Below are 22,821 nucleotides of genomic sequence, written 5' to 3' on the forward strand. Positions count from 1 at the left end.
CCCCCCCATACCCCCAGGGCCTGCATTCCCCAGCCCCCCCCCCCCAATTTCTCCCCCCCTCACGTGACCCCCGGGCCCCCCCCGTCACCCCAAGCCCCCCCCCAAACACGGGACCCCCCCCCAGCCCCCCGCCGCCCTCCCGGCGCTCTGCCCGCACTCAAGATGGCGGCGCCCCCCCGTGGCCCGCAATGGGCGCGAAGCCGCCCGGCGAACCCCGCCCGCCCGCTCCCAAGATGGCGGCGGCGGCGCGCGCCCAACCGGGCGGGCGGGCCGCCGCCTTGCCAGCCTGCCCACACCCAACATGGCGGCCGCGCCGCAACGCTCCGGAAGGGCGCTGAAGCCGGCGGCCCCCACCCCGGAAGTCCCCGCCCTCCTGCCCTTATCCAACATGGCTCCTCTCCCCCCAGCTTTCCCAACGGGCGTGAAGCCGGCGAGGTGCGCGGGGCCCGGATGTGGGCGGGGCGTCGCGGGGGGGGTGGAGCCGGATGTGACGTCGCGCCGCGAGAGCCGCCCGCGAGCGGGGAGCGGAGCGGACGGAGCCAACATGGCGGCGCCGAGCCTGGCCCGGCCCTGACGGGAGGCGGCGGCGGCGGCGCCTGGGCCCGAGCAGCGGCGGCGGCGGCAGCGGCCCGGGGGGAGCGCAGCGGGGCCGAGCGGGCGGGCATGGCGGCGGCGGCGGCCTAGGGCGAGCCGCGGCGGCGCCTGCGGTGAGGGCCCGGCCCGGCGGCAGCGGCGGCGGCGGCGCCTGACAGGCCCCGGCCCGGCCCGGCCCGAGAGGCCTCGGGCGTGGAGGCCGCGGGGGGGCCCCGGGGGGGCCGCAGCGCTCAGCCCGCGGGGCCGCCCCCCCCCCCCTCGGAGCTCCCCGGCCTCGGTGCCATCCCCACACCCCCCCCCCCCCCACCGCCAGGCCGGGGTTCCGGGGTTCCCCCCCCGCCGGTTCCCGAGCGGGGCCCGGGGAGGCTGCGGGGAGCCCCCGGGGTGGGGCCGAGGCCTTGGGGGCGGCTGCGGTAAAAGGAGGGGAGCGGGGCCGGGGCTGAGCGGGGCCGAGCGGCCCCTCGGTGCCCGGGGGGGCCCTGCCGGGGGGGAGCGAGGCCGGGCACGGAGCTGAGACCCTGAGGGGGGGGAAGGGATGGGCTGAGGGCCGGCCCGGCTGCACGAGCCCGGTGCCGCGACCTGGGTCAGCGCCTGGAGCTGCGGTAGGGACCGAGCAGGGATTTGGGGAGCTCTGAGCGGCCGCCCCCTGCTTGGGAGCCGCTGGGAGAAGGGAGCGGGGTCACCCCGAACGGCCGGGGGCTGGGAACGGGGCGGCCCCAGGAGCCCGAGGCTGGGCCTGGACTTTCCTCCTCCTCCTCCCCCCGTGTCCGTGAGGTATTTCAGGGTGAAGTAGGGAAAAAAAAAAGAGAGAAGGTTTGGGCGTCAGAGTTGTGGGAAGGAAACGGCAACAAAAGGACTCGCGGGGGGCTGCTGGCAAGTCCACCAGCTGGAGCAGCGAAGCCGAGGCCCGGTGCTGGAAGTTTGGCTCCCCCGGCAGCGGAGCCGCCCCGAGCCCCCCGGGGGGAGCCGAGGTGCCGGTGGCGGGCGCTTTGCTTAAAGAGCCGAGGAGAAAAAGGGGACAGGAACCTGCCCAGAGCTCCCGCTTGGCTGCTGCCCCCCGCTCGGATACAGGCGAGGCCCGCGGAGCTGCTCCTGCAGGTTGGTGCCGCTCCCCCCCCGGCTCTGCCCTGCCCTGCCCCTTGCTTGTAGAAGGCGCCCACCGGGCTGGGGGGGGTTGGGGGGGCTTGGGGGGGCTGGGGGTGCCGGGCAGGGGGGCTGTGGGGGCTGTGTTGGGGTTGGGAGCCACGTTGGGGCTGGCCCCAAGTGGAGGTTTGGGGGCTGTGGCTGAGGGGCAGCACCCAGGGGTGGCCCTGAGGTGGGAGGGGGCTGCTGCCTGTGGGGGGGGGGGTTGTCTGCGGGGGGGGGGACCCCGAGAAGGGGCTGGGTGTGATCCTTGGTGCCTTGAGGTGGTGACATTGTCCGTGTCGTGGTCCCTGCCTGTGCCTTGGTGGCCGTGGTTGGAGCTCTGAGTGCCCCGGGGCTGCCTTCCCTAAAGGGGGGGTGAGGGGGGGGGGGACAAAAAAAAAAAAAAGGTGAATTTTTGGTGAATTTTCTGGTTCTTTCCATGTGGGGCTGGTTTCGGTTCTGCCTGGTGCTGGCACAGGACACGTCGCTTGTGGCACCCGCTGGGGACCCGCCGCCCGCCCCAGACTTTGCCCCTGTGCTCGGTGCCCCCCCCCGGGGATTTTCCCCCCTCCTATTCTGGGCCCGTTCCTGCTCCGTTTCACCTCCTCACCCCCCCGGGGGGGGCTGCAGCCCCGGGCCCTGCCCTGATGGGCCCTGTGCTGGGAGCTGGGGCTGCTGCAGGGCTCCTGCCATCACCGGGGGGGGGCAGGGATTAGAAGGGGGGGGTGAGCGAGGAGCTGAGCGCTCAGCAGCACCGATCCCTCCCCCAGCTCGGCCCCGGGGGCCGTGGCTGCCGGCTCTATTTTTACCCCCGCTGCCGGGAGCTGCCCTGGGGAGGGCTGGGGCAGCTCAGCCCCCGTCCCGCTGGGCAGCCCGGGGGGGGGGGTTTTGGGGCTGGAACGCGTCCACTCAGCCCCTGTGGCCGAGGGGGGGGCTCTTGGGGTCCCTCCCGTGATGGGGGTGGGCACGGGGACGGTGCCCCCGGTGCTGCCCCAGGGGCAAAGTGCTGCGGGGGAAAGGCCAAAAGTCCCCGGGGGGGGGGGCAGCTCCTCGCGTTGCTTCTCCTCCTTTTTTGCCCTCTGCCCTTCCTAATTACCCGCCCCGTCCTGCCCTGTCCCTGCCAGCTCCGTGCCCCCCCCCCGTCACCCTCACAATTTGGGGCCTTTTGCTGCCCCCAGCCCCTCGTGGTGCTCCTTTGGGGCCCCCCCCGTGGTGCTGGTGCCAGGCGCCCCGCGGAGAGGCTGGAGCCGGGTCCCTGCCGAGCGCCCTGCGCCCCAGCAGCTCGTTTTTCCTGTTCACCCCAAATTATTTTAATGATCCCTGCGCTCGCTGCGTCTCCTCCCGCCCCAGCGCCGCTGCTGGGGCTGAGCTGAGACAGGGCAGGGGCAGCGGCCCCGGGGCCAGCAGCCCCCCCTGCTCGCAGCCCCTCCGTGCTCTGCGGCTGCTCCTCGGGGGAATTTTTCCATTTCTTGAGGATTTGGGATTTTTCCGAGGTCTGTGTGCGCCCATCCTCGGGGATCGAAGCGGGAGGGGAGCCGTGAGCACAGCGGGGCCCTGGCCGCAGGAATCCCCCGCTCGCAGCCAAACCCGGCAGCCTCCCTCCCGTGGGTTTGGGTGGGAGCTGCCCCCCGGCACCCGGCGGCTCCCCCCACCCCAAAATGAGCTCAGCCCCTTCTGGCTCAGCTGGGGCTCTGCTGTCCTGGGGAGCCGGCGGCCCCGAGCTGCCCGCTGCTGGTGGGTGAGGATTTGGGGGGGATTTATGGGATTTACAGGCGGCCTTGCAACACACCACAGCACCCGTCGGTGCTTCAACATCATTATTTAAAAAAAAAACACAGCTACCAGCAGAAAAACCCCAGCAGAACAGGAACAGGGGTGAGAGGGTCTGGGGGCGCTGCCCGGTGCCCCCCGCCCCGGTATGGTGGTTTTGGGGGAGTTTTTCCCGTTCTGTTGCTGCTGCTCCCTGGGACACGGCGGAATCCCCTCGGCACCGGGCATCCCCAGAGCCCTGGGTGCTGCTCCCCCTGCCCGGGGGCTGAGGGCAGGGCTCGGGGCAGCCTCTGCTGCCTGGGTTTGGTTTCTAACTCTCGGTGCTGAGCTGGGGAGGGGGCGTCAGGGAGCGGGGGGGGCACAGATCAGTTGCCCCCAGTTGAGCGGCGGCACGGCGACGCTGGCCGGGGCGCAGGCACTCGGTGGGCACGGGGTGGGGGAGCTGAGGGTGGGATTTGTGTGCCAAAGATGGGATTTCTGTGCCGGCGGGGGCTGGATTCAAGCCCCGTGCCCCCCCCTTTTTGTCCCGCAGGGCCGGGCACGGCGAGGATGGCAGCCTTCAAGCGCAGCCGGGCGCAGGCCTGGCCGGAGGAGCGGGGTGACCGCGAGCACGGGCTGTACAGCCTGCACCGCATGTTCGACATCGTGGGCACGCACCTGACGCACCGCGACGTGCGCGTGCTGTCCTTCCTCTTCGTGGACGTCATCGACGACTACGAGCGGGGGATGATCCGCAGCGGCCGGGACTTCTTGCTGGCGCTGGAGCGGCAGGGCCGCTGCGACGAGACCAACTTCCGACAGGTGCTGCAGCTCCTGCGCATCATCACCCGCCACGACCTGCTGCCCTACGTCACCCTCAAGCGCCGACGGGCCGGTGAGTGCCCCCCGAGCCTGTCCCCGGTGTGCCCGACCCCCCCCTGGGGGCTGCAGCCCCAAATTCGCCTCCTGGGAGCGGCGTCCCCGCAGCGCTCCCCGTCCTGCTCCCCGTCCTGCTCCCCGTTTTCCCCCTGCTCGGTGCCGTTTCTTCTGGGCCTGGCTCCGGGATCCAAGCAGTGATTCTGTGTCTGACCAAATCTGGGTGGATTTGGTGCGTTTTGGGCCATTGTTAAGCTTCTGAGTGGATGAGCCAACCTCATTCCCCCGCCAGCTCAGCCCTGGGCCTTTTTTGGGGCCGAAACCTCAATTTGAGGAACCTCGCCCAGGTTGACCGGGGCCGGAGGAGCCGAGGAGAGCTCGCTGGTTTGAGGGGTGTGTAAGGCAGCCGCTTCAGCAGGATTCTGCCTCCAGAATTTGCATTTTTCTTTGTAAACGAGGATAATTGTGCTTTCTTGGCACTTCTGGGCTGCTGAGGCTCCCCGGTTTCTGCTCCCGCCGTGGGCAGCTGCGGTGCCAGCGCTTGGGGAAGCGAGGAGAGTGCGAGTAGAGGCAGGTTTTGGGGCGAGAGGCAGCGGGGGCTCGTGGCTGGGTGCAGGACCCATCGTGCTGGGGCCAAACAACCCCGGCAGGGGGTGAAACCCCGACCGAGGAGCCTCGAAAACGACCCGGGCTCCGGCTGTGTGGGTTTGGGGAGGTTTCCACCCAAACGGAGCCGTGCTGGGACACCGCCGGGGTCAGGCACCGCGTCCCTGGGTTTGTGCAGGGCTCGGGGCATGAATGCTTGTGCTACAGCGCTTGTTGTGTGCTTTTTGGGGAGATTTCTGCTCGTTTTGAGCAAAACCCCAAAGCGCAGGGGGGGTTGCTGCTCTCGGCCACACGCAGCAGAGCCGGAGGTCAGAGCTGGGCGTGCTGCCACGGCTGAGGGAGGCGACGCTCCGAGCACATGGGGCTCTGTTCTGGTGCTTGTCCAGCCCCGTTTGGATGGGAATGGGTTAATTAAACACAAAAAGAGCAAAATCAGCCCCGGGTTAGTGCGGGGGGAAGGCAGGGAGCGGTGTGTGGGGAGTCCTGTGGGGCAGGAGGGATCAGAGGGTCACCAAACACCCTCATGGGGACTGGGACCGGCTCCTGAGGAGCACCCAAAAACCAGCCCGTGTGTCCCCGCGGTGCTGTGGCAGTGGGGACGGGCAGCCCCGAGGGGGCCCCGCTGTCGGGAGCACCCCGCTGGGATGGAAATGCCTCAAAAAAGCCCCTCGAGGCCCTGGCTGCGTGCACGTCCCACCCGCACGGGGTTCAGGGCTCGCCCTGGGGCTGCGCAGGGCCCGAGACCTGGCACCGGCCACCACGGCTCGGTGACACCGAGCTCATCTCGAGTCCTGTCGGGACGTTGGGTCCCGCTTGGGGGGCTCGGCCGGGGCCCCCCGGGGCTTTGGGGACTCGTCCGGGGCCGCTCCCCGTGGCCGTGCTGCCGGGGCTCACGGCGCTGCGCTGAGCCGGGCGCTGTGAGTAGCCATGGTAACGTGCGAGTGGCCTTTCCCACACAGCGCTGTCTGTTGTTTTTTTTTTTGTTGTTGTTTTTTTGAGTTCTTGGCTCTAAAATGGAGCTTTTCCGAGGGGACGGCCGAGCCGTGGCCGTTCCCGATGTGTGGTGCCGCTGGGGAGCACCGGGGCTGGGGGGCTGGGTGCCCTCGGTGACAGAAAGCACGGCCTTTAGGAGACTTTGGGCTTTATTTTTAAACAAAATACCTGAAAACGGAGCGCTGCGCCTTCTAAGCATGATCTGTGTGCTGGGGGGGCCCTGCTGTGTCCCCCCCCCAACACGAGGCCTCTCCCCTCCCGCAGTGTGTCCGGACCTGGTGGACAAGTACCTGGAGGAGACATCCATCCGCTACGTGACGCCCCGGGCGCACAGCGACGCGGAGCACGGCCTCGGCCACCCCCACAAATCAGGTGAGTGCCCACCCGGGGGGGATTTGGGGATCTGGAGCTCACGGCAGCCCCCGCTCTGGTTGTGGGTTCCCCGATTTCCCCGTTAACGGGGAGCGCGCTCTGCCCAGCAGCAGCCACCGCACAAATTACTAACGATTAATTAACCCATGGCTGCTGCCTGCCTGTCCCAGCAGTGCACGGGGGGGCTGCATCCCACCATGCAGGAGCCCCCACCCCATAGGAACCAGGGCTTTGTGCAGGACACGAGCAGCAGCGTTATCCCAGGGGAAACCACCCCCGCCGTGTTCCCTGCCCTGGGGTTGTGTTAAAGCTTCGGGTGTGTGAGGAGAGTCTCGGGGGGACTGGGAGGTGCTGGTGGGGAGGGTGGGGGTCCCGGGCACAGCCCTGAGCCGCCCCCCTCCCCGTGCAGTGCCTCCCCACCACCCCGTGGTCTGCTGCTCCTCGGCGGGGCCGCAGATCTGCACCAAGAGGCCCGGCCGCGGCCGGGCCCCCCTCAGCAGCCAGCGCAAGCGGAGGAAGTCGGCGACGCCGGACCCGAAGGAGAAGCAGACCTGTGGTAAGGGGCGGGGGTTTGGGGGGGCCGCCGGCCCCACGCCGGGGCTGGGGGGCGCACGGGGCCGGCGCGCTGAGTGTCCCCGCTGCCCGCAGACATCCGCCTGCGAGTCCGAGCCGAGTACTGCCAGCACGAGACGGCGCTTCAGGGCAACGTCTTCTCCAACAAGCAGGACCCCCTGGAGCGCCAGTTCGAGCGCTTCAACCAGGCCAACACCATCCTCAAGTCCCGGGACCTGGGCTCCATCATCTGTGACATAAAGTTCTCAGAGCTCACCTACCTCGACGCGTTCTGGCGCGACTACATCAACGGCTCGCTGCTGGAGGCCCTCAAGGGCGTCTTCATCACGGACTCGCTCAAGCAAGCCGTGGGCCACGAAGCCATCAAACTGCTGGTCAATGTGGACGAGGAGGACTACGAGGTCGGGCGCCAGAAACTCCTGAGGAACTTGATGCTGCAGACGGCCCCCTGACGCCCAGCGGCTGGTGGGATCCGAGCTTTTCTTCTCTTATTTTTTGTTTTTCTAAAAGAAAAGGAAAAAAAAAGAGCATTTACTCCCCTTGCTGGACTCCCGCCCGCATGGGTGCGGCCGCGGGGCCCGGCGCGCTGCGAGGAGCCGGGCCGGAGCCGGGGGGAGCGGCCGGAGGCTTACGTGTTCTCACCCCTTTCCTGTCCTGTCACCTTCTCTCTTGCTTTGTTTCCTTTTTCTCTTTTATTTTGTATCCATTAAAAGAAAAAAAAGGCAAAAACCCTGCCTGGGGCGCGTCAGTGTCGGGGTGGGCGAGCTGCGAGCGTGGGGGCTCGGAACGGGAGGGCTGGGGCTGGGGGGCTTCGTCCCCAGGGGCCTGGCATCGAGCTCTGTGCAGGGCTGGCTGGTGCCAGGCGGGCAGAATCCAGCCCGTTTCTCCCCAAAATGCTGCCCCACCGCCTCCCCCGTGGGTTTCTCAGGAGTCGAGCCCCCCCTCGCCCAGGCTGCCCCAGGACCATGTGTGCCTTCGTGCCCCCTCCTGCCGGGGCCAGGGGGAGGACCAGCACCGAGGGATGCTCCGGCCCCCTGCCCGTCCCCTCCGCCTCTCCTGTGAGCAACTGGGACAAACTGGGCCAAACTGGGCCGCGGGGGGGCCAGCCCTGTCTGTTGCTGGCAGCAGGCAGCGCGCTCTGCCCGCACGTGTTGGCGCGCGGCCGGCAGCGTGCCGGCCTTTGGCTGCATCCAGGCACCGCTGCCTGCTGCCGGGGGGGTCCCGGGGGAGATTTTTCCAGCTCCACCCTAATTTTGTGGTTTTTCTCCCCAGCCCTGCTCGGCTGTAGGCTGCTCTCCCCCTGCCCCCCGGCAGTGCGGGCTGGGTGTGATCCCAGCCAGGGCGGGGGGCTTGTGGTTCCCCCCCTGTCACCATTGTGCCCCCCCCCCCCCCCCACTGCTTACGGACGATTCTGGCACACCTTGGTGTAATTTCTGTGATTTCTGTATTTTTTAAACCTCACTCTAACAGTCCGATGCCCTGTGTAGCTTTCGGTTCTCTTGAAATAAACATCTACCGCAGTGCCTGCCTCCTTCCTTCCCCCACTGCGCCCCCCCGTGCTGGGGGGGGGGGCTCCAAAAAGCGGGGAGCACCCCCTGGCTGCAGCACGGGGGGGGGGGGTCCTGTAACACGGGGTGAGCCCTGAGTGCGTGTTCCTGCCCCAGCTGCTGCCTTTTGGGGCAAAAACACCCCGAAATGGAGCGGATCCAGCCTGGCTCTGGTTTCGGGGTGGTGCCGGGGGGGGGAGTTGTGATGCCGGGGGGGGGTCTCAGGGTGCTGCGGGCAGCCCCACGGTGCCGTAGAGGTCCGGCCGCCGGTGCTCCTGCACCGGGATCTCTCTGCGGACGCGCTGCAGGAACTCGAGGTCGATCTCGGCGTAGCACAGCCCCGGCCCCTCGCCGCGCTGCGCCACCACCGTGCCCCAGGGGTCCACCACCAGCGAGTGGCCGTAGGAGGCGCGACCCTCGTGGTTCCTGCCCGTCTGCGCCGCCGCCACCACGTAGCACTGGCTCTCGATGGCCCGTGCCCGCAGCAGCACCTGGGGGGGGGGAGGCAGGACGAGGTGACCACGGCTGTGCCACCTGCCCCTGAGGGGCTTTTTAAGCTCCCCCCCCGGGGCAGAGCTCACCTCCCAGTGCGCAGAGCCCGTGGTGACGGTGAAGGCCGAGGGGTAGGTGAGGATCTCGGCCCCGGCTCGGCGCAGCGCCAGCGAGATCTCGGGGAAGCGCAGGTCGTAGCAGATGGAGAGCCCGAGCTGGGGGGCGGGAGCAGGACCGGGACACAATTTAGGGACGGCATCGGGAGGGTGGGGGGGGGGGGGAGCCCCCGGGCGTGTCCCTGTCCCCCCCATACCTTCCCGGCCGGCGTGCTGACCGGGGGCACGATCTCGGTGCCGCGGTTGGTGAAGCCGCTCTCCTTCATGCTGACGCGCCCCTCCAGCTCCACGTCACACAGGTGGGTCTTCCTGTAGGCGGCCGCCACGCGGCCTGGGGGCGACGAGGCACAAAATTGGAGGGGGGGGGACACACACACACAGTCGGCAGGGCCGTGCCGGGGGCTGTGTCTCACCCGCGGGGTCCAGCAGCACGTGGCAGTTGTAGATGCGCTGCGTGGCCGCCCAGTCCCGCCCGCGCTCGTGGAAGCCACCGAGGGACAGCCACACGCCACAATCCCTGCGGGGACACCCCCGGTGTCACCCCCACGGCCACCGGGGCATCACCGGGGGGGGTTCCTGGGGGGGGTCCCTACCTGGCCAGCTGCGCGTAGCGCCCCATCAGGTCCCCGTCCAGGCCCTCGGCCAGGCTGAGCGTCTGCGCCGGGTCGCGGCCGATGTAGTCGAAGCCCTCGGGGAGGAAGACGAGGCAGGCGCCGCGCCGAGCCGCCTCCCGCACCAGCGCCGAGCAGGCGGCGAAGTTGGGCTCCTTGTCGGGCGTGGAGGTGACCTGGCCCACGGCCACCAGCGGCTTCGGCCCCGCCATGGTGCCACGGCTGCGGCATGGCCGGGTCAGCCCCCAACACCGCCACCGGGACCCCTCGGTCACCCCCTGCCCCCCCCCCCAGTAACCGGGGTACCTGGGCAGGGGGCTGCAGAGGCTGCGGGGCCGGGGGAGCCGGGGCACCACTCTCAGCCTGGGGGGGCACCCAGGGGTGTGTGGGGGGGGTGTTGGGACCCCACTGGGGCTGAGGGGGCGGCACCGGCCCCCCCACCGTGTGCTCCCCCTCCCCCAAACTGCCCCCACGAAGCCCCCCCCAAAGGTTCCTGATGGCCCCAAATTGCCCCAAATCCTCTCGGGCAGCCCCAGTTGGCCTCCAGCTCCCCCCAGCTGCGCCCAGGACCCCCCAGTTTCCCCTAGGACCCCCCCCCATTACCCCCAAGTTACCCCAGCTGCCCCCAATTGCCCCCACGAGTCCCCAGTTACCCCCAGGACAGCCCAGCTGCCCCCAGGACCCCCCCAATTGCCCCCAGGACCCCCCCTACTGCCCCCACGACCCCTGATTTACCCCAAGGACCCCCCCAGATGCCCCCACGACCCCCCCAATTACCCCCAAGACCCCCCAGGTCCCCTCAATTACCCCCCGGAAACCCCCCAGTTGCCCCCAGGACCTCCCCAGTTGCCCCCAGGACCCCCCCAATTGCCCCCAGGACCCCCCAGTTGCCCCCAGCCCCCCCCATTTGCCCCGTGCCCCCGTCCCGTACATTCCCCACCGGCGGCCAAAGTCCCCCCCGCGCTGCCCTCACCCAAGATGGCGCCGGGGCCGCCTCAGCTCCGCGGCGCCGCTGCCCTCAGCCAAGATGGCGCCGGGACGAGCCTCAACCCCCTCCCCTCCCCCTCCCCTCCCAACCCCCCCCAGAGGCCCCGCCCCTTCCGCCACCAGCCGGAAGCGGGGCTGGGGGAGGGGGGCAGCGTGAGGGGGGGGGCGACGATGGCGGCGGACGGGGCGCGGGGGCGGCCCGGGGCGGCGGCGGCGCCCGGCGGGAAGGGGCTGACGGCGGAACAGGTCCGGGGGGGGGGGGGCACGGGGCACCGGGGGGCGTGGGAGGGGCACGGGGGGGGCACCGGGGGGGGTCCCGGGGGGTCCCGGCCCCTCCCTGAGCGCCCCCCGCCCCCCCCCCGCAGGTCGTGGCCCGGTTCAACCGCCTGAGGCAGGAGCAGCGCGGGCTGGCATCAAAGGCCGCGGAGCTGGAGATGGAGCTCAACGAGCACGGGTGGGCACCGGGGGGGTCCGGGGGGGTCCGGGGGTGGGCACCGGGGGGTCCTGAGGGGTCCTGGGGGGGTGAGGGGGAATGGGGGGCACCGGGGGGGTGAGGGGGACACGGAGGGGTCCGGGGGGGGTTACTGGGGGGGCACGGGGGGAGCCTGGAGGGCATCGGGGGGGTTCTGAGGGGTCCTGGGGGTGTGAGGGGGGCACGGAGGGGTCGGGGGTGGGCACCGGGAGGGTCCGGGGGGGTCCTGGGAGGGTTCTGGGGGGGTGAGGGAGACATGGGGGGACACCGGGGGGATTGGGGGGCACCGGGGGAGTCCTGGGGGTGTGAGAGGGACACGGAGAGGCACCTGGGGGGGCACTGGGGGGCGTGAGGGGGACACAGGGGGGCTCAAGGTGGGATACCGGGGGGAACGGGGGTGTGGGGGGGTCCCGGGGGGGGACACGGGGGGAGCCAGGGGTGGGAGGGGGACACCGGGGGCCCTGGTGGGGGCAGGGATGTGAAGGGGACGTGGGGTGGGGAGAGTGTGGGGGAGACCTGGGGAATGAGAAGGTGACAAGGGGGGGGTGAAGGGGACACGGGGATTTGGGGGGGAGTCTGGGGGTCCCGTCCCCCGCCCCCCCCCCCCCCCAGCAGCCCGGCGCTGTGCCCAGCCTGGTGATCGAGACCCTGCGCGAGGTGGACGTCACCCGGCGCTGCTACCGCATGGTGGGCGGCGTGCTGGTGGAGAGGACGGTGAAGGAGGTGCTGCCCGCGCTGGAGAGCAACCTTGAGCAGGTGAGGGACCGGGGGGGGGGCTCCCCGAGACCCCCAACACCCCCCTCACGCCGTGCCTCGACCCCTGACCCCCCCCACACTTTTTGTCTCTTCCCCCAGATCAGCAAAATCCTGGAGTCGCTGAGCCAGCAGCTGCAGGCCAAGGGCCGGGAGCTGACGGAGTTCCGCGAGAAGCACAACATCCGCCTGCTGGGGGAGGACGACCCCCGGCCCCCCCCCAAGGAGGGCGCCGAGGGGGCCAAGGGGGGCTCTGCCGGCGTTCTGGTCTCCTAGCAGCCCCCCCCCACCGTGTCCTCCCCCTCCTGTTATTTCCCTTCCTGTTATTATTTCCCCTCGCTCGCTCTGTGAATTTTGGTAATAAATGTGGGGGTTTTGGGTCATGGCGGAGTGTTGGTGCTGTGCGGGGGGGGGATGGGGACGGGGACAGGGCCGGGGACGTCCTTGGCCACCCGCCCGTGACCGGCCTCAGCCGCCACCTTCCTGCACCTGGGCGTGCGCCAGGCCCGTGGCAGCGGCTGCACACGCGTGTGCCGGGGGGGGGACACATGGGGGCACATTTACACACACGTGTGCACACACAGGGGGGCAGTGCCATCACTTGTGCCACCTCGGCTGGGGGCCCAGGGGACGTTGCGATGTCCCCACAGCACCCCTGGGTGCCCTTTGGTCCCCCCCTCCCCCAAAGGAATGTCCCTTTCCCCTGTGGGGACTTCGGGGGGGGGACACAGGCGGACAGGGCTGGCACCAGAGGGGTCACTGGGGATAAGGGGGGGCACCTTGGGGTGGGGGGGACATGGGGGGGGCTGGGGGCGAGCTGCTGGCACCGGCTCGGCCGCGTTGTCCCCGTCCCCGTCCCCGCGGGTGCTGGCGCGTGGCGGCGCGTGCCGGCTCGGGGCACCCCTGGGTGCGGCAGCGCTGGGGGGGGGCAGGTTGTAATGGGGGGGGGGAGCTGTTGACTGTACACAGCCCGCGCCTGCGGCCACACCGGGCCCAGCCGGTTCCCCCGGGCCCCGCCGGCTCCCCGCGGTGCCCGGCCCCATAAAAAGCGGGGGCCACCGGGGCCGGCGGGGGCCACCATGGCGGGGAGCGAGCTGCCGCGCCTGGCCGAGGCCGAGCGGGAGAGCATGCTGGGCGCCGTGCACGGCGTCTCGGGGCCCGGTACGGCCGGGGGTGGGGGTCCCGGGGGGGTCGGGAGGGGGGTGGGCCGGTGCTGGGGCCGGGGTGGGTGACGGCGCGGTGTCCCCGCGGTGTCCCCGCAGTGGTGACGGCCACGCGCATGGCGGGGGCGGCCATGTACGAGCTGGTGCGCGTGGGGCACGCGGAGCTGGTGGGGGAAATCATCCGGCTGGAGGGGGACATGGCCACCCTGCAGGTCTACGAGGAGACCTGTATCCTTCTGCTGCTGGCCCTGTCCCCGTCCCTGTCCCCGTCCCTGTCCCCGTCCTTCCCTCTCCTCCCCTTCCTCCTGTCCTCCCACCCCGTCTTGTCCCCCCCGTCCCCTTCCCGGTCACCTCCAGCCCCCTGCCCCCGTCCCCCTGTCCTTCCCTGTCCCTCCTGACCTTCCCTGTCCCCGCTGTCCCCCCACCCCCTGGCTCTGCCCTTCCCTTCCTCCCCTGTCCTCCCCCCCTGTCCCTGCCCCTCCCTTTTGTCCCTCCCCTGTCCTGCTCCGCTCCACTGCCCCCTGTCCCCTCCCTGCCCCTGTCCCCTCCCTGTCCCCCCCATCCTGCTGTTCCCTCCCTGCCCTTTCCCACCCTGTCCCCTCCGGTCCCCCCCCACCCCCCTGTCCTCTCCCACCCCTCTCAGTCCCCTGTCCCTCCCACCCAAGTCCCCTGTGCCCCCCCTGTCCCCCCCCATCCCCATCCCGCCCCCCCCAGCGTGGTTTTCCTGAGCGGGGGGGCTCAGCGGGGGTGCGCGTGGGGGACCCGGTGCTGCGCACGGGGCAGCCGCTGTCGGTGGAGCTGGGCCCCGGCATCCTGGGCTCCATCTTCGACGGGATCCAGCGGCCGCTGAAGGACATCGCGCAGCTCACCCGCAACATCTACATCCCCCGCGGCGTCAACGTCCCCGCGCTGCCGCGACACCTCACCTGGGACTTCGCCCCCAGCAAAAACATCCGAGTGAGCCCCCCGGGGGGGGACGTGGGGACACGGGGACCCTCGTGGCGGGGAGCCCCGCGTCCTCACGGCCACCCCGTGCCAGGTCGGGAGCCACGTCACCGGCGGTGACATCTACGGCACGGTCACCGAGAACTCGCTCATCCAGCACCAAATCATGGTGCCCCCCCGCAGCCGCGGCACCGTCACCCACATCGCCCCCCCGGGCCACTACAGCGTCTCCGTAAGGGCTGGCGGTGGCGGTGGTGGGGAGGAGCAGAGGGGTCCCACGTCCCCGCTGTCCCCCGTTGTCCCCGCAGGACGTGGTGCTGGAGCTGGACTTTGAGGGCAGCGCGGAGCAGCTGACCATGCTGCAGGTCTGGCCCGTCCGGCAGACACGGCCCGTGGCCGAGAAGCTGACGGCGAATCACCCCCTGCTGACCGGGCAGCGCGTGCTGGACGCGCTCTTCCCGTAGGGACGGGGACGGGGAGAGGGGACAGGGACGGGGAATGGGGACAGGGATGGGGAATGGGGACGGGGAGGGGTTGAGGGGACGGGGCTGGGGAGAGGGGACAGGGATGGGGAATGGGGACAGGGACAAGCTTGGAGAGAGATGGAGAGGGGGCAGGGATGGGATGGGGATAAGGGGATGGGGTGGGGATGGGGGACAAGGATGGGGACAGGAATATGGGGTGGGATGGGAACGGGGGACAGGGAGAGGGGATCTAGACGGGGTTGAGGGACAGGAATGGGGCTGGGACTGGGGCCAGGGAATGGGGTGAGCACAGGGGATGGGAATGGGGCAGGGACAGAGATGGGGACAGTCCCGCTGGGGAGGAAGGGGACAGTGCAGGGGTGCTGGTGGGTGACCAGGAATGGGGACAGGGACAGGGGGTGTCGGGGCCCATCCCGCCTCCATGGGGCCACAGCGGGGCCGTGTTGGGGACCGCCCTGTCCCCAGGTGCGTGCAGGGTGGCACCACGGCCATCCCGGGCGCCTTCGGCTGCGGCAAGACGGTGATCTCGCAGTCCCTGTCCAAGTACTCCAACAGCGACATCATCGTCTACGTGGGCTGCGGCGAGCGGGGCAACGAAATGTCCGAGGTGCTGCGGGACTTCCCCGAGGTGAGGCCGTGGGGGGGGGCGCGGGGTGGCCGTGCCGGGGGCTCCCCCCCCCGAGCCGCGCGGTGACGGCGTCGTCCCCTCCCCAGCTGACCATGGAGGTGGACGGCAGGACGGAGAGCATCATGAAGCGCACCACGCTGGTGGCCAACACCTCCAACATGCCGGTGGCCGCCCGCGAGGCCTCCATCTACACCGGTGGGCTGGGGGCGGCGGGGCTGGGGGGGGTGCCCATGGGTGCCCGTGGGTGCCCGTGGGGTCGGGTGCCGGTGCCAGCCACGTGCCGCCGGTGCAGGCATCACGCTGTCCGAATATTTCCGCGACATGGGCCGCCACGTCAGCATGATGGCCGATTCCACCTCGCGCTGGGCCGAGGCGCTGCGTGAGATCTCGGGGCGCCTGGCCGAGATGCCGGCGGGTGAGCACCGGGTCCCCGTTGTCCCCCCCAGTCCCGGATGGCCCCGAGGCCCCGGTGAGGGGCTGCGGTGCCCGTGGCACCCGGTTAACCGTCTCCTTGCAGACAGCGGGTACCCCGCGTACCTGGGCGCCCGCCTGGCTTCCTTCTACGAGCGCGCGGGGCGGGCGCGCTGCCTGGGCTCCCCCGGGCGCGAGGGCAGCGTCAGCATCGTCGGCGCGTGAGTCCGAGGGTGCTGTGGTGGTGGTGGTGGGGGGACATAGTGGGGGGCACGGGGACCCCCTCCACAGCACCCAGCCCGCTGTCCCCTGCAGCGTGTCCCCGCCGGGAGGGGACTTCTCGGACCCCGTCACCTCGGCCACCCTGGGCATCGTGCAGGTGAGCGCAGTGGCGGTGCTGGGGGGGTCTCCTGGCTCCGGTGTGCACCCCCCCTGATCGTGACCCCCCCCAAACTCCCCGCAGGTGTTCTGGGGGCTGGACAAGAAGCTGGCGCAGCGCAAGCACTTCCCCTCGGTCAACTGGCTGATCAGCTACAGCAAGTACCTGCGGGCGCTGGAGCCCCACTACGAGCGGCTGCACCCCGACTTCCCCGCGCTGCGCACCCGCGCCAAGGAGATCCTGCAGGAGGAGGAGGACCTGGCTGAGATCGTGCAGCTCGTGGGCAAGGTGGGGGGGGGACAAGGGGACGGGGATGGGGATGGGGCAGGGAGAGGGTGGGGAGGGGATGGGGAAGGGGACAGGGATGGGGATGGGAACGTGGTGGGGTGGGGAGGGGTTGGGGATGGGGATGGGGATGGGATAGGGATGGGGACCAGGAGGGGACACAGATTGGGATGGGGATGGGACGCAGATGGGATTGGGTGGCAGATTTAGGATGACAGATACAGGGTGTGATGGGGGGGGCAGGGATGGGGAATTGGGGAAAGCAGGAATGGAAAGGGGAAACGGGGGGGAGAGGGGACGGGAAGGGGCAGAGGGGCTGGGACAGGGGGATACGGGGATGGGGAGGGGGGGACACGGGCTGGGGGGAGCTCAGCCGGGTACCCAGGGGGGGGGCAGAGCCCTTGGGGTCACCCAGGACCCGTCCCCCCCAGGCGTCCCTCGCCGAGGCCGACAAGGTGACGCTGGAGGTGGCGAAGCTGCTGAAGGACGATTTCCTGCAGCAGAACGGGTACTCGCCTACGACAGGTACCGCGGCCCCCCGCCCCCCCCCGCCACCCCCAGAGCCCCCCCCCCGACCCCGAACCTGTCCCCCCCGACCCCGAACCTGCCCCCCCCCCCCCCAGGTTTTGCCCCTTCTACAAGACGGTGGGGATGCTGCACAACATCATCACCTTCTACGACCTGGCCCGGCACGCCGTGGAGGCCACCGGCACCGGCGAGCGCCGCGTCACCTGGGCCACCATCCGCGAGAGAACCTGGGGGACATCCTCTACAGGCTGAGCGCCATGAAGTTCAAGGTGCTGGGGGGGGGGGCACTGGGACGGATGGGGGGAGGTGGGAGAGGGTCCTGCTGCCCCCCTGTCACCCCGTGCCCCCCCCGTCACCCCGTGTCCCCCCCCATCACCCCATGTCCCCCCCCTATCACCCCCTGTCCCCCCCATCACCCCGTGACCCCCTGTCACCCCCTGTCCCCCCCGTCACCCTGTGTCCCCCCTGTCACCCCGTGTCCCCCCCCCGTCACCCTGTGTCCCCCCCCGTCACCCCATGTCCCCCCCGTCACCCCGTGTCCCCCCCCCATCACCCCGTGTCCCCCCCCATCACCCTGTGTCCCCCCCCGTCACCCCGTGTCCCCCCCCCGTCACCCCGTGTCCCCCCCCTGTCCCCAGGACCCGGTGAAGGACGGCGAGGCCACCATCACGGCCGCGTTCGCGCAGCTCAACGAGGAGATGCAGGCGGCTTTCCGCAACCTGGAGGACTGAGGGAGGGGCGCGGGCCCCCCCCCGGGGCCCCCCCCCACCCCCCAATAAAAGCCCCGCGGCGTCGCCTCGTGTCCAGGTTCTGGTTTCCCACCCCCCCCCGAGGATGGCAGCGTCCGCCCCCCCCCCCCCACGGTGCTGGCACCGGACCCTCTCCGTGGGCTATGGGGGGGTTGGGGGGGGTGCAGGGGGGGGGGGGGCGCGCGGCTCCTTTTCCTGTTTGGTGTAAAAATGGGGCTGGAGAGCTGGGGGGGGGGGGGTGCATCGCTGTTGGGGTGCGGGGTGCTTTTTTGGGGGGAAATTTGGGATTTTGGCATTCAGCCACCAGCGAGAAGCCCCCCCCCCAGCCCGGACAGGTTCGGTGCATGGGGGGGGGGGGGCAAGGATTAGCCGGCCACCAGTGTCCCCAGTGGGGACAGCGGCGGGACATGGGTGACAGTGCCCCCCCCCGCACCCCCTGGCAGTGGGGTGGTGGTGAGATGGGGGGGGGGGCAGCGCTGTCCCCCCCCCAGGCTGGGGAACGCTCCCCCGGGGGCTATTGGGGACAAGGGAGGGGACAGCACGGGGCTGGGGGGGCCCCAAGCGGGGCCGGGGGGGGCCGGGGGGGGGCCTGGCCCTACGTGCAGCCAGGCCGGACGTCGGTGCTGGGGCTGGATCCAGCGGCGCTGGGTTTGTTTGCAGGCTGCTATGGCAAAAAATAACGGGGGGGGGGCCGGGGGGGGGAACGCCCGCCACGTAGCCGGGCTGCATGCGGCCCCTGGGGCTGGGGGGGGGCAAACACAGCGTGCCCCCCGGTCAGGATTTGTCCCCCTGGGGGCAATTTGACCCCAGGACGCGCCCCCCCCCCCCCTCTAGGATCGTCCCCCCCCCCTTTCCCAAGCGCTGTGTGTCCCCGGGGGGGGCACATCATTAATTTCTGTCCCTGCCTGCTCCCTCCCCCGCACGTATTTCCCCACCCCCGGTGCTCCCCGGGTCCCCTCGGTCCCATTTCCCCCCCCCGGGTCCCGCCCAGAGGCCGCCCCCCCCCCGTCCCCGTCCCGTCCCGTCCCGTCCCGTGTCCCCCCCCCGCCCCGGGCCGCCCCCGCCGTCCGGAGCCGCCCGCAGATGTGGGGTCCTGCTGCTGCCCCTCGGGCTGGGCCCGGCCCTGCTGCCCCCCGGTGGGTCCCGGGCCGGGGGGGGCGCGGGGGGAGCGGGCGGGACCCGGGGGGCGTGGGGGACTCGGGGATACCCAGGGGGGGTGGCACCCAGGGGGGTGGCTGCAGGGGACACGCGGGTGGGGCGGGGGGGGCCGGGTTAACCTATGGGGGGGGGTCCCAGCTGTGTCCCCCCTCCCTGTCCCTTCTCGCCCCCCCCACCCCGTCCCTGTCCCCTCCGTGCGCTGCCGACGGTCCCCAAGGGTCCCACGGCCACGCTGCGGGCTGGGGACAGCCCCGTGCCCCCCCCCGCGGGCAGTGACAGCTTCGTGTCCCCCCCCCCGGCAGTGCCAGCCCCCTGTCCCCCCGCACTGCCCCCCCCATAACCACACCGTGGCCTGGTGCCACCCCCCCGTGTCCCACCGCGTTGTCCCCCCCCCCTTCACCCCCACCCCCACGGGTGCCAGCACTGCTGTGCCCCCCCCCCCCAGGGGGTGGCCATGCAGGTGACAGCCCCCCCCCTTTGTCCCCAGGTGACCCCACCGAGGCGGTGGGGGGGGTGCAGCATGTGCCGCAGCCCCCACCGGGGCCATGCCCAGGTCAACGGCACCTTGGGGGGGGCCGTCACCCTGGGGTGCCCGGGGGGGGCGAGCACCTGGGCCAGCTGCAGGCCGTGCACTGGCACTTCGGGGGGAGCCTGGTCTGCAGCCGGGCTCCGGGGGCCCCCCCAACTGCCCCCCCCCGTACCGGGAGAGGGCCGGGCTGGGGGGGCCCGGCGGGGAGCTGCTGCTGCTGGGGGGGCTGCGGCAGGGGATGGGGGCACCTATAGGTGCCTGCTGCTGGGCAGCGACGACTGCGCCTGCGGGGAGGTGACGCTGGAGCTTGGGGGTGCGAGCACTGGGGGGGGGCAAGGGGGGGGGCAAGGGGGGCAAGGGGGGGCATGGGGGGGGCACGGGGGGCAGCTCCCCAGCACTGCGTGGGATGGAGGGGATGGGGTGGGGGGGTGGGAGGTGGGAGCCCCCCACTGGGGGGTTGGGGCTGGGGGGTTGGGGTGGGGGGCGGTGGGGATGGGAATGGGGAGCCCCCCCGGTATTGGGTCTGGGGCTTGGGGGGGGGGGTGGGGATGGGAATGTGGGAGCCCCCCACCGTGGGGTTGGGATTGGGGGGGCTTGGGGGACTTGGGGGACTTGGGGGACTTGGGGGGGCTATGGGGATGGGAACTTGGGAGCCCCCCACCCTGGTATTGGGGTTGGGGGGAGCTGTGGGGGGCTGTGGGATGGGAATTGTGGAGCCCCCCATCCTGGTATTGGGTCTGGGGGGTTGGGGGGATTTGGGGGGGTCGGTGGGATGGGAATATGGGAGCCCCCACCCCGTTTTTTTTTTTTTTTTGGGGGGGGAGCCCCTCCCTGTGGCGTTGGGTCAGTGGGAGCCCCTCAGCCCTGTGGGGCCCAGGGGCAGCCCCCGAGTGCCCCCCCCGTGGTCCCCCCCCCGCAGGTGTCCCCCCCGCCGCAGGTGTCCCCTGCAGCCAGCCCTGCTCCGGCGCCCACCCCCCTCGTGGTGCCTTCATCCTCCTCCTCCTCCTCCTCCTCCTCCTGCTGCTGCCGCCGGCCCTCACCCTGCGGCTGTGACGGGGGGGGGGCAGGAGGGGGCGTGCAAACGTGAGTGTGCAAATCTGGGCGTGCAAATGTGAGCGTGCAAATGTGAGCGTGCAAATGTGAGTGTGCAAATCTGGGTGTGTAAATCTTGGTGTGCAAATGTGGGTGTGCAAATGTGGGCGTGCAAATGTGAGTGTGCAAACGTGAGCGTGTGTGTGCACACATCTGAGTGTGCACATGTGAGTGTGCAAAGGTGTGCACACAAGGGGGGGGTGCACACGTGGCTGTGTCCCCGTGCCTGCTGTTCCTGGTGTCCCCCCCCAGGTGGGGCCGTGCGTGTCCCCTGCCAGGGCACCCTCGTGTGGCACATCCCCCCCCCCCCGTGTCACCAGGAGCCCCCCCCACCTCCTTGCCCCTCCCCTGGTGTCACCTGCTGCCACCCCCTCGGCCACAGCGCTTTTTGGGTCAAAAAACAGTGGAAATGGGAGCGCTGCTGGGCTGGGCAAAATGGGGGAGATTTGGGGTGCGCCGCTCACCCCAAACAGTGGCACCGGCCCCCAGGGTCCCCCGTCCCCAAGGTGCTGCCCTGGGAGGGGGGGGGCTCTGGGTGCCACCCCTCTTGTCCCCCCCCCCCGCCCCGCTGTCCCCAGTGTCCCCGCAGGCGGTTGGCAGCCGGGGTCGGGATTTTGCGGTGTCAGCCCCCGGGGGGGCCGCGGCACCCAGAGCCTTCCCAGCCTTTGTGTCCCCGGACAATGGCAGCGCCACGTGCACGGGGGGGCCCCCAACACCCCCCCCACACCCCCCCGCCACGTCCCCCTCACCCATCGGCCAGGACAGACGGACACAGACGGAGGGACAGAGGGACAGAGGGACGGCCATGGGGCACCCCGCTGGTGGGTGCTGAAGGAGGGTGAGTGGCCACCAGCCCCCTGTGTCCCCCCCCCTCGTCACCTGCCCCCCAGGGGTGACACCCCCGGGGTCCCCCCCGGTGTCCCCTGGAGATGCCACCCTGGGTACCCCTGGTGTCCCCAAATGCCCCCCTCCCCGGGTACCCCCCTGCCCCTGGAGATGTCCCCAGAGCTGTCCCCAGCGTCCCCTGCAGGTGCCACCCCTGGGTGCCCCCTCCCTGGAGACGCCCCCCCCATCCCCTTGTGGTGCCCCCCCCGGGTACCCCGTCCATCCCCGCGTCCCCTCCCCACGGGTTTTGGCACAGGGTCCCCAGGCCGGTGGTGGTGGCGGTTGGGGAGGGGGTGACACAGCCCCCCCCCCAGCCCCCCCCAGCCCCCCCCCCACTGTACGCAGGGGACGATGCCGGTCGGGGGGGGGGCTGCTGTGCGCCGCCAGCGGCCTGGCCCTGCTCGTCACCGCCACCGCCACCGACTTCTGGCTGCAGCACCGGGCACCCGGCGGCACCGCGGCCATCGGGCTGTGGCACCTCTGCCTGGGGGGGCACTGCCGGCCCCCCCCCGGCCCCCCGGGTAGGTGGCAGCTCTGGGGCAGGGCGCGGGGGTCCCCAATATGTGCCCGGTGTCCCCAACGTGCCTGTCCCCGCAGCTTTTTGGGACGCCACGCGGGTGCTGATGCTGCTGGCGGTGCTGGCCGCTGCCACCGGCTTCGCCCTGGGGCTCTCGGCCGCCGCCGCCGGGGCTGCCCGGAGGGCGCGAGCCCGAGCTGCCGGTGTCACCCTGCTGCTGGCCGGTACGTGGGGACAGGGGGGGGGGGACACGGGGAGGGGGCATCGGGGCTGAGCGGTCACTGCTGTGGGGAGGTGCGTGGGGCACTGCTGCAATGAGTTGTGCCCGGTCTCTGCTGCAATGAGCGGTCACTGCTGTGATGAGCTGTGCCCGGTCTCTGCAGGGCTGAGCCATGCCTGGGCCCTGCAAACTGAGCAGTCACTGCTGTGATGAGTTCTGCCTGGTCATTGCTGCCATGAGCTGTGCCAGTCTCTGCTGCCATGAGTTGTGCCCGGTCTCTGCTGCCATGCCCCGTGCCGGGTCCCCGGGGCTGGCAGCCCCCCCCCACACCCCCCCCCATGTCCTGTAGGTGTCCTGGCGCTGCTGGGGCTGGCGGTGTGCACGGCCGGGGCTCGGAGCCTGCTGGGCCCGGCCCCCGGTGCCTGGCGCCTCTCCTGGTCCTACCTCCTCGCCTGGGTCGCCGTCGTCCTCACCGGCTCGGCAGGTACCGGGCAGGGGCACCCATGGGTGGGGGCAGCGCTGGGACCCCCCCGGTGCCCACCTCTCACCCCCCCACCCCCATTCTCCATCCCCCCCCCCCCAGGTCTCTTCCACCTCTGCGCTGCCGCCAAGGACCCGTCCCCGGAGAGCTCCGAATCTGGGGGGCCCTGAGGGGGTCCCGGGACCCTGCGCCCCCCCCACCCCGAGCAGAGGTGGGAGGGGGCGCCCCGGGGTGCCCGGTGCCTGCAGGCTGAGCCCCCCCCCCCCCCCCATTTTGCCCCTTTCCCCTTCCCCCCCCCCCAGTCTTGCTGTGCCAATAAAGTGCCTGTTCTGCCCCCCCCCCCCGTGCTGTGTCCGCTGGGATTTGGGGGGACCCCACATTTTTTTTGGGGGGGTCGGTGCCAGCCCCCTGCCCTCCCCCATCTGGCTCCTGCGATTTGGGTAGAAACAGGGGCTTTTTAGGGGGTCCCACCCGGGGAATGAATGGAACGGGCTGGGGGG

The 22,821-nt window shown here is 71.1% G+C and overlaps 5 protein-coding genes across 17 annotated transcripts; 4 read left to right on the plus strand and 1 right to left on the minus strand.

Moving 5' to 3' along the window:
* Nucleotides 1-502: 502 nt before the first annotated feature.
* DEDD (death effector domain containing) lies at nt 503-8,409 on the plus strand. 2 transcript variants are annotated; one of them, XM_068662600.1, is made up of 5 exons: nt 503-707; nt 4,022-4,363; nt 6,208-6,315; nt 6,725-6,871; nt 6,964-8,409. In XM_068662600.1, exons 2-5 carry the CDS (start codon nt 4,039-4,041, stop codon nt 7,338-7,340), a joined length of 957 nt encoding a protein of 318 aa, XP_068518701.1. In that variant the 5' UTR covers nt 503-707; nt 4,022-4,038; the 3' UTR covers nt 7,341-8,409. The 2 variants fall into 2 exon arrangements, with proteins under 2 accessions (XP_068518701.1, XP_068518700.1); XM_068662599.1 differs by having other exon boundaries at nt 505-1,692.
* NIT1 (nitrilase 1) lies at nt 8,314-10,712 on the minus strand. Of its 4 annotated transcripts, XM_068662601.1 has the most exons (7): nt 10,586-10,654; nt 9,961-10,017; nt 9,637-9,876; nt 9,457-9,560; nt 9,241-9,374; nt 9,017-9,142; nt 8,314-8,926 (listed from the first exon to the last, which is right to left on the minus strand). In XM_068662601.1, coding segments are annotated over exons 1-7 (933 nt in total). In that variant the 5' UTR covers nt 10,588-10,654; the 3' UTR covers nt 8,314-8,656. The 4 variants fall into 4 exon arrangements, with proteins under 4 accessions (XP_068518702.1, XP_068518706.1, XP_068518705.1 ...); XM_068662605.1 differs by lacking the exon at nt 9,961-10,017 and having other exon boundaries at nt 10,628-10,712; XM_068662604.1 differs by lacking the exon at nt 9,961-10,017 and having other exon boundaries at nt 10,586-10,680.
* A 20-nt stretch (nt 10,713-10,732) lies between these two features.
* Nucleotides 10,733-12,249, plus strand: PFDN2 (prefoldin subunit 2). Its single transcript, XM_068662607.1, has 4 exons — nt 10,733-10,887; nt 11,007-11,095; nt 11,746-11,869; nt 11,969-12,249. Exons 1-4 carry the CDS (start codon nt 10,813-10,815, stop codon nt 12,140-12,142), a joined length of 462 nt encoding a protein of 153 aa, XP_068518708.1. The 5' UTR covers nt 10,733-10,812; the 3' UTR covers nt 12,143-12,249.
* Nucleotides 12,250-12,865: 616 nt separating this feature from the next.
* Nucleotides 12,866-17,484, plus strand: LOC137845444 (V-type proton ATPase catalytic subunit A-like). Its single transcript, XM_068662609.1, is given in 15 exon segments — nt 12,866-13,027; nt 13,129-13,257; nt 13,772-13,986; nt 14,069-14,206; nt 14,283-14,434; nt 14,925-15,087; nt 15,174-15,282; nt 15,380-15,502; nt 15,605-15,719; nt 15,814-15,877; nt 15,962-16,165; nt 16,594-16,681; nt 16,779-16,906; nt 16,909-16,959; nt 17,329-17,484. Coding segments are annotated over 15 exon segments (1,854 nt in total). The 5' UTR covers nt 12,866-12,945; the 3' UTR covers nt 17,422-17,484.
* Nucleotides 17,485-17,981: 497 nt separating this feature from the next.
* Nucleotides 17,982-22,661, plus strand: LOC137845553 (lens fiber membrane intrinsic protein-like). Of its 9 annotated transcripts, none has more exons than XM_068662861.1 (8): nt 17,982-18,087; nt 19,085-19,420; nt 20,046-20,209; nt 20,808-21,056; nt 21,449-21,624; nt 21,701-21,844; nt 22,190-22,324; nt 22,424-22,661. In XM_068662861.1, the coding sequence occupies exons 2-8, from the start codon at nt 19,118-19,120 to the stop codon at nt 22,489-22,491; spliced, it is 1,239 nt and encodes a 412-aa protein (XP_068518962.1). In that variant the 5' UTR covers nt 17,982-18,087; nt 19,085-19,117; the 3' UTR covers nt 22,492-22,661. The 9 variants fall into 9 exon arrangements, with proteins under 9 accessions (XP_068518962.1, XP_068518956.1, XP_068518964.1 ...); XM_068662863.1 differs by lacking the exon at nt 17,982-18,087 and adding an exon at nt 18,471-18,575 and having other exon boundaries at nt 19,085-19,439; nt 20,797-21,056; XM_068662859.1 differs by lacking the exon at nt 17,982-18,087 and adding an exon at nt 18,471-18,575.
* Nucleotides 22,662-22,821: the final 160 nt, after the last annotated feature.

The sequence above is a fragment of the Anas acuta genome, chromosome 28, assembly GCF_963932015.1.
Source record: "Anas acuta chromosome 28, bAnaAcu1.1, whole genome shotgun sequence".
NCBI classification, from domain to species: domain Eukaryota; kingdom Metazoa; phylum Chordata; class Aves; order Anseriformes; family Anatidae; genus Anas; species Anas acuta.